Source organism: Camelus ferus, chromosome 20 (genome assembly GCF_009834535.1).
Source record: "Camelus ferus isolate YT-003-E chromosome 20, BCGSAC_Cfer_1.0, whole genome shotgun sequence".
Classification (NCBI taxonomy): Eukaryota; Metazoa; Chordata; class Mammalia; order Artiodactyla; family Camelidae; genus Camelus; species Camelus ferus.
In genome coordinates, this window is record NC_045715.1 from 2,455,102 (window position 1) to 2,464,069 (window position 8,968).

The window sequence follows — 8,968 nt, forward strand, 5'->3', positions numbered from 1 at the left end:
TATCCAGTCTTCTGTTGATGGACATTTAAGTTGCTTCCATGTCTTGGCTGTTGTGAATAGTCAGAGCTTTATCTTTGAGTGATCTGACCTACTCAGTGCTTAATTCTTCCTGTCTTAGCCTCCAAAGGCTGGTCCCTCTCAGCTGTCCTCCCAGGGGCCCAGCTGCTTCTGGAGGTGGGTCACCCACAGACTCCCTGCACGGCTGGCCCTCCAGCCTGTTGACTTGCATTGTTCCCTGACGTCTACCCTTGTCGTCCTGGGCACGTGGCCCCCGTGACCAGGCGACCCCGCAGCTGCTCACGCCCAGTGCGCACCCGTGCCCTTTCCTCCCACCCAGCTCACCAAAGTAGTCTTGGTGCTTTCTCCTCAGTGACTAGGTGTGCGAGTCACAGTGAACATACTCATGAAAAGAGTCCCATCGCTTTGGCCAAACACGTTCACGATCGGTGCAAGCTGACATGACCGCTTCACTCGAGATCACTGAAAGGGGTTTCACGGGAAGTCACGGTGCGTGTTGTCGTCCGTTAACTGAAAGTTAGGAAGGCCTTGAAGTAAGAGGAGCAAGCATTTTGATCCAGAAATGTGGCTCAAAAAATCTTTGACACGGTCTTCAGCTCCCCGCTTGAGAAAATGGGGACGCTTAGCATGAAGCGCCTCGCGAGCTCATGTCTGCAGAGAGCATGAGACCTGGGTTAGTGTCACTTCTGAGCCGCTGTGGTTATGGAAGAAACTTCAGGTTGCCCATCCAGGGTCCGCTCTCCCCTGCTTCCTGAAAGACCTCTAGGCTGCTGGTGGGGGTGGGAGGGGTAGTGTGTGCGTCAAGACCACTTTGCTCTCCTGCAAAAAAAAGCATGGCCAGCGAGGTGCAAGCAGAGGCCACTGAGGGGGCCCCTGGCACAAATCTCTAAGGTGGCTTCACCAGCTGGAAGGTGCCTCTTTTCCCTCCTTCTCCTCCCTTCCTGGCAGAAGTCGATACTGTGACGAGAGGTGCAGTGGTCGCCGCGCAGCCTGGGGAGAACGCAAGGTTGAAAGCCACCAGCAGGGGCGGTGGCAGAGCAGAGAGGACACAGTGGGGGGGCACACAGCCTGCACTGGGTGTCTCTAGACTAAAGTTAGAGGGAAACAGGAACTCTAACCCCTGTGTTAGCGGCTGCACATCAGCCTCAACTGGACACTGACCCGAGCACATTGCTTAATTGGCATCTTCATTTCCTAATTTACAAAGTGATGGAGTCATATCCCATCTCTCCAGGTCCCTCCATTTCTAAACTACTGTGCTGAGACCTAGATGATGTACACGTACGAAGCCCGAAGGCTTGTCTGATCTCGGGTCCATCCTTCCGGGCGAATCTGAAAGCACGTGCACCCCCAGGTGGGAGTCACGGTGATCATCGACACACAGTTGTTCCCCGTGACCACTCCTGGGTGTACACCCCGGGGGAGATGGAAACAAACATACACAAAAACGTGTACATGCATGCTCCTAGCAGTGTTGTTCTCAACGGTTAGAAAGTGGAGACAAGCTACATGTCCGTCAGTTTGGACAGAGGGGCTGCCGATGGGTATGGGTGATGGAAATGTTCTGGAATTACATATGGTGATACTCGCACATCTCTGTGAATGGACTAAAACCCAGACTTGTACTCTATTAAATGGTACATTTTGTGTCCTGTGAATTATACCTCAATTAATAGCAAAAGAAAAAGTGACTGTGCAGCAGTCTGAGGAAACAGACTGCACGGAAATCAGCTTCTGCGGGTCCCTGTCGGCCAGCGCGCCTGAAGGAAAGCATGAAGGTGAGGGAGGGTGGACGCCCCTAAGAAGCAAAGGCACGAGTGAGTCTTTTCAGGTGAATGGCCCAGCTTTAAGGCATTTAGAGGCATGACCTGGCCGGAGACTTCCTTACACACTGGAAAGAAATCAGCATTATACGAGCTGTCAAGCAGCGTTGTCTAGCACACAGGCCGCATCTTAACTAAAATGGGGCTGTGTAAAAGGCAGTCCCCCAAAGAATATTCGTGAACTTCCCACTCATTTTCACAATAACTAGCCCCGATGGAATATTCTTCTTGCAACCGTAGTTGCATTAGGGCATGTTCATGTGGTGTTTTAGAACCAGGTGATCCTGCGTGGCCTGTGGTGACCCCGTCAGAGACAACACCCTCGGCACTTCTGAGCCGTGGGCCGAGGGGCACCGTAGGGTTGTTCCTTGAAGCCGGAACATTTTTCTTTCCCGTCTTCATAATCCTCGTGTGGCCTTGTAAACCGTGGGACCTGAGAGGTGCAGCCTCAGAGAAAAGACAAAATCTGAAATCTGATTTGTACAGAAAGTTCTGTGAACTGAGACAAAATTCTCTAACCCTCCGTTTCCTTACTTACACGAGGAAGTCAAACTAGATGATCTCTTAAGGTTACTTTTACTTCAAGTTTCTCTTAACCTAACACTTTAAGTGATGAAATGGGAGATCATCTTAGATCATCTCTGGGGCTGATGTAGGGGTGCAGGTAAATTTGCAGCACACTGGGGTTCTCATTCTCTCAGAGTCTTGGGGTGACTCCAACTTGCCCTCTCTAACCCCAACCTCTGAATCTTACATCACACCCCAGTGGGTCTTATAAATTGGGCACTGTGCCTGCTCAGAAGTGAACATCCGCCAGGTGGCATCACCACCTGTGGAGGCACATCAGGGAGGGATGGAATAACCCCTTTGCAGAAACGGCGTTGAAAACATACCATCACCACCATCACCAAATCCCATTACACAATGGAAATGTAACAAAGGAAACAGTTTCAAAAAGTGTCTCTTAATCCGGGTGTTAGTCTGTGCATGTTCCTGCTCTTGAGTTGTCTTGCTAAGTATTTCAAGTTAAGATTTTACAACTGGGCTTTACAAGCTTTGCCCAGAGCATCTGTTTGCCAGGTCAGTCTGGCACCTCTGTTCTAATCACGCTGAAGGGAGTCCTCGCAGTGTGTGCACCTGAGTGTGCCGACAGGCTGGCAGCCCGGCCTGCTTTGTGCCTCCTGTCCCCTCTTTTCTCACAAGGTGGAAAGAGAAGCAGGACACGGACAGTCTGCCAAGAGGCACCTGGCGGCATGCCCTCCCTTCTCCAAAGTGGCGGATCGTGTGTCTGACAGGCTGTGGGGAAGGCATGGCTAAGGGCAGATCCAGGGGGTCCTGGTGGCTGACCCAAGTGTCCAGGGCACTTGAAGCCAATGTTCCCCTTCAGTGAGGTTGTTGGAAACTTTACAGAGGCTCAGCAGGCAAGGCACCTGCCGTTCACTGTTAAATGTAGAAAACTGAACCAGAAGCCGCTGGTCCTCATCACTGGGTCTGGTTTTCATGATGGATAATAGTCATAAAGTGAACTGCTGCCCACTGCCGTTTAGGGGGCCATTTGAGAGAGTTACCTTATTTCACACTATTTGGAGTGACACAGCTCACACTTTTTCTTTGAAACTGTTTTCAAATATACGTCAGACATACATCAGCCACTGTAATGTGTAGATCCCTGATCCAGCCTCGCCTTCCTCCTCCTTTTCCTCCTGTTCCTTGCCCTCCTCCTTCCCCTCCTTCTTCTTAAAAGCAAAAAACAAACAAACAAAAACTTAAGTAGGAGTAGAACCAAGTAGAGTGAAATAAATACAGCATCAGATTTAAGGTGATATTTTCTTTCATTTTGAATTTGTCTAAAAATTAGAAAAATCATAAATCTACAGTTTTTTGGTGTCTTTGTCTTCCTACCAGGGTTTGTAAGTACATTTTGTACATGTGTTTATTACTGACACTCTGCTTCTCTTCCAAAAATGTGAAACTGGCGGCCCCGATTAAGGCAGAGCGTTGGTCCATTTTGACAAAATGTAATTGATCCCATAGAAGCACATAATTTTTGCTGAAAGTCAGTTGTTAAAAACCCACAGCTTCTTTAGTGACTCAGTTCCAATCTAGAGGCAGGCTTGGGTTCAAATCCCAAATCCCAATGCTTCATGGTAAGAATGCAATAAACCAAAAATGATTGTGGTTTACCTATTTAAAGTAATATTCTCCAATAATCCAGAATGTATAACTTCATATAAATTCAAAGGTAGTTAACTTGTGTGCAAATAACTTGTAATATAGTATAAACATAGCTGCTGGGAGGAAAAGTTCCTTAAGAATTCTCGTGTATTAACACTTTATAAATCTGTGGCTATTCCTAAGTACAGGGGATTTCATCAACTTAAGATGTCATAGTATCATATACCCTTTGGCAGAAAATTCCGCTTAAAGAAGTTTACAGAATGATATATGCACAAAACTATTCACTGTGGCACTACAGGCTAGAAGGGCAAACAACTGCATGTCCCTGCGTAGGGGACTGGTTAGATACAAAACAGCACAACTACATAATGGATACTCTGTATCCACTGAAAGGAGGCAGCTCTCTGTATTTTAAAGATACACTAGGTAGTGAAAAATCAAAGCAGCAGAATAGTGTTAGTATCATAATATGTGTGAAGAAAGGAAAAAGGGAATAAATCTACATAGGTTTGAAGACATATGGAATATTTCTGCAAGGGTGCAAGAAAGATAACCATAGAGGAATGCTTGCCCTTCGGGGGCAAACTGTACCAAGGGGCACAGGAGGAGAGACTTCTTTCCACTCTGCAACCTTTAGAATTTTGTGCTGTGCGCATGTAGAAACTGTTCACTTTTTTTTGGAGAGGAAATAAAGGTAGTGTAGGATTTCTCCGTGAGAACACAGTCTGCGCTTCCAAGGAGGCATCTTTCAGCTAATAAAAATTGCCTTAAAGGCAACTTAAAATTCAGATTGCTCTCCCGCCTAAGGCGGATATGACTATGCTTGGTTTAATTTTACCACGCTAGAGAGTAAAATCATTTGCGCTTTTACCTGTCCCTTGTCTTTTCCAAAGGCAGGATTCAATACCAAGTGTTCTGAAAGTTACATTTACATTGACAATCGGAGAAGGAGGAGACAGAAAAGAGGAGACCATTAGGACACAAACGTTTATGTGATTTTAGCTGTTACAACAGTAGCTCAGAAAGATCTCAAATGTTACTTGGATGTCATCGAGATTACAAAAGAAAAAAAAGGAAAAAATAAACGAGTGGCAGGCAACAGTGAAGAGCACCAGAGAACCAGACCCCAGCCCATGCTTCTCCTCCGTGGGAGCCCCCCTCCCCCTCGCTTTCCTCCCGGCCTTCCCTCCCCGGCCTCCACCTGTGTGCTCAGGCCTCGTCCTCGCCCTCCTCCTCCTCGAACTCGCCCTGCTCGTCGGCCGTGGCGTCCTGGTACTGCTGGTACTCGGACACCAGGTCGTTCATGTTGCTCTCGGCCTCGGTGAACTCCATCTCGTCCATGCCCTCGCCCGTGTACCAGTGCAGGAAGGCCTTGCGCCGGAACATGGCCGTGAACTGCTCCGAGATGCGCTTGAACAGCTCCTGGATGGCCGTGCTGTTGCCGATGAAGGTGGCCGACATCTTGAGCCCGCGGGGCGGGATGTCGCACACGGCCGTCTTCACGTTGTTGGGGATCCACTCCACGAAGTAGCTGCTGTTCTTGTTCTGCACGTTCAGCATCTGCTCGTCCACCTCCTTCATGGACATGCGGCCCCGGAAGATGGCGGCCACGGTCAGGTAGCGGCCGTGGCGCGGGTCACAGGCGGCCATCATGTTCTTGGAGTCGAACATCTGCTGGGTGAGCTCGGGCACCGTGAGCGCGCGGTACTGCTGGCTGCCCCGGCTGGTGAGCGGCGCGAAGCCGGGCATGAAGAAATGCAGGCGCGGGAAGGGCACCATGTTCACGGCCAGCTTGCGCAGGTCGGCGTTGAGCTGGCCCGGGAAGCGCAGGCAGGTGGTGACGCCGCTCATGGTGGCCGACACCAGGTGGTTGAGGTCCCCGTAGGTGGGCGTGGTCAGTTTCAGGGTGCGGAAGCAGATGTCAGTACAGCGCCTCGTTGTCGATGCAGTAGGTCTCGTCCGTGTTCTCCACCAGCTGGTGCACGGAGAGGGTGGCGTTGTAGGGCTCGACCACGGTGTCCGACACCTTGGGCGAGGGCATCACGCTGAAGGTGTTCATGATGCGGTCGGGGTACTCCTCCCGGATCTTGCTGATGAGGAGGGTCCCCATCCCAGAGCCCGTGCCGCCCCCCAGCGAGTGGGTCAGCTGGAAGCCCTGCAGACAGTCACAGCTCTCGGACTCCTTCCTCACCACGTCCAGGACCGAGTCCACCAGCTCGGCGCCCTCCGTGTAGTGGCCCTTGGCCCAGTTGTTCCCGGCACCACTCTGGCCTGCCAGGCGGAAAGAGACTTCAGAAGTCACTGATGATTGTGTTAAATTCTCTTTTACCTTAAGCCCTTTAATATAGCTCAATGAGTCACTGTTTAGATAAGATTATTTCAGGTTATCACTAAAATGACCAGACATTAAAATATTTGGTCATGGACATAATTATAAATAAGGAAGGTTAGGAACCTGGCTATTAGAGACTGAAAGGCATTTTGTTTTAGCTTCTATTAAGACAAAACCGGCACACAACTCTATACTTTCTCTAGGGCAGTCACCCTCCTCCACCCTGAGGTGTCCAGCGTAAAATGAGACTCCCTTGCTGCGCCCGTCACTCACCAAACACGAAGTTGTCAGGCCTGAAGATCTGGCCGAAGGGTCCAGACCTGACCGAGTCCATGGTGCCCGGTTCCAGGTCCACCAGGATGGCCCGAGGCACATACTTGTTACCTGCAGGGACAGAGCTGGACTGAGACCTGCAGGCAGAGAGCTATGAAGAGGAGGGCCTGGTACCAGCATCCTTCTTGCAAGCACTGCTGTTGCCCCCAAAGACCGGATCATGGGATTCTCAAAGGGGCGCCCACTGTAAAACCGCAGTGAAAGAGTGGGAATCCTAAATCCGCTAGGCCACCCTCCCCTGGGGCCACACTCCTGGGGTCAGTCCCCCCTCCCGGGGTGGGGTGTAAAGGCAATCACCGGTGGCTTCATTGTAGTACACGTTGATCCTCTCCAGCTGCAAGTCACTGTCCCCATGGTAACTGCCGGTGGGGTCGATCCCATGCTCATCGCTGATGACCTCCCAAAACTGAGACACAGAATAAGGTTGCATTTAGCCATGCCCCACCCCTCAGAGAGGTCACGACTCTAAATGAAAAGCCCCCGACTCAGTTCCGACAACCCAACCAACCGTGCAGGAGCTTCAGGGTAGCCTGACCCTGGCACAAGACGCAGGGCTTGCGGTTTGCAGGGTCAGGGAGTTATAATGGGGCGTTCCCCGGGAGAACAGCTGCTCTCGGCGGGAGGTGGGGGTCTCGGCGGGGATGGGAGGGACCAGTAACTGGATCGACGACCAGGGCAGCGGGGAGAGGCGGGCGCGCAGGAACTCCGGCGGCGCCCAGGGGGTGGGCGGGGGAACAGGGACCCGAAGGAGCTTTAGGAGGTGGGGTTTATATTCAAAGCACGTCCTGAGACCTCAAGACGATTGTTCCGCCCCCTCCCCTGCAGCTCGACTCGGGTTCAAGCGAGTAAAATCAATTCTCCCGGCGTCCGAGCCCCGCCCGCAGACCCGCGTGCACAGCCCCGCGGACACACCCGCGTCCTCTCCGGGCCCGCGTGCCGGACTAAGTTAAGAGCAAGGAGGAAGGGGAGGCCGAGGGACCAGGATTCCAAACGCGTTACGGCAGAAAGTTAACAGGGGTCCTCCCCCTTCCCCGAAGGTCTCCTCCGGGCCCACGCCCGGCTCCGCGGCACAAAGCAGCCGGGAAAGTCTGCGTTCTGGAGCCCGGGGCCGGCTCAGGACCACGATCGCGCCCGGAACCCCGAGGGGCGTTAGGCTAGGTTGCCGCCCCCACCCCGACCCCTGCCGGGCGGCGCGCCCACCTTGGCTCCGATCTGGTTGCCGCACTGGCCAGCCTGGATGTGCACGATCTCACGCATGGTGCTAGCTGGCTTCCTCTGGTCCCGGTCGGCGTCTGGTCAGTATGTCCGTCCTCCTTACACACCCACTGCGGGGTCACCGGGAAAGCGCTCGGGAACCAGCTGGCTGAGAGCGGCGGCCCAGCGGGCTCGGCCTTTTATGCGAGGAGGGCGGGGCGGCCCGCACAGGCCGCGCCCCCAGCCCGAGCCCCCCAGTCCCCTTCGAGCTAGCGCTCTCCAGGCCCCGCTGACGTAATGCTCCAAGCCCCAGGGACCGTCCAGGGGGCTGGACCAGGGGCCCGCGGCCAATCAGCACAAGATTGCGGACCGGGCGAGGAGTGGGGGCTGCGAGGAGCAGGGTGGGGGAGTGCGCATTGTCTAGGACTAGGGGGATGTGGAAAAGCTGGGCACTGAAAATTGGGGGTGGGTGAAGGAACCGAGGGTGGAAGGGTGGCGAGGCGAGGGTGACCAGTGTGGCAGGCTGGTGTAGGGGAAGAGCTGGCGCTGGATAGGTGTGGGCAGGGGGACTGCAGCAGGTGGAGAGGCCGTCAGGTGCGCCGGAAAGGAGCGCGCTGTGCTCCGGGTACTGGCAGGTGGTAGGGCTGGGGTGGCGCGGATTTCGCTGGCGGCGCAGATTGCGGCACCTCCTCCGCCAAGGGCCTGAGATCCCTAAGCCACCCGGTTTCCTGGTGAGACCACTGCCCCTTTCCCCCAACCCTTAGAGGGCAACAAATGTCCGCGCCCGAACCTCGGTCACACAGAGCCTTCGGAGAAGTCAGGAGGCCCCAGGCGGAAGTCCTGTGTAATCAGAATGCTGGGGTCTGAAGAGCCGTGACCCCGGACACCTAAAGCCCAAGAGCCTCAGGGTGCCCTCCGCCCGCCCCCCCGCACCCGCCCATCCTCTCTTTTGTCTCTATTAAAGGCCTATTTTCCCTTTCACTGTGGTTGCAGCATCCGGGGGTGGGGCGACCTCAGGGTCACCTCTATCACGCCCGACCCTCTCCAAGAGTCCATAGGTCCCCGGCTGGTACCCAGTACCCCTCCACCC

The 8,968-nt window shown here is 53.6% G+C and overlaps 1 protein-coding gene across 1 annotated transcript; it reads right to left on the bottom strand.

Annotated features, from left to right (window-relative positions):
- Positions 1-4,992: 4,992 nt before the first annotated feature.
- LOC102514940 (tubulin beta-2B chain) lies at positions 4,993-8,055 on the bottom strand. Its single transcript, XM_032462409.1, is given in 5 exon segments — positions 4,993-5,942; positions 5,944-6,290; positions 6,625-6,735; positions 6,982-7,090; positions 7,885-8,055. Coding segments are annotated over 5 exon segments (1,338 nt in total). The 5' UTR covers positions 7,942-8,055; the 3' UTR covers positions 4,993-5,228.
- Between the last annotated feature and the right edge of the window lie 913 nt (positions 8,056-8,968).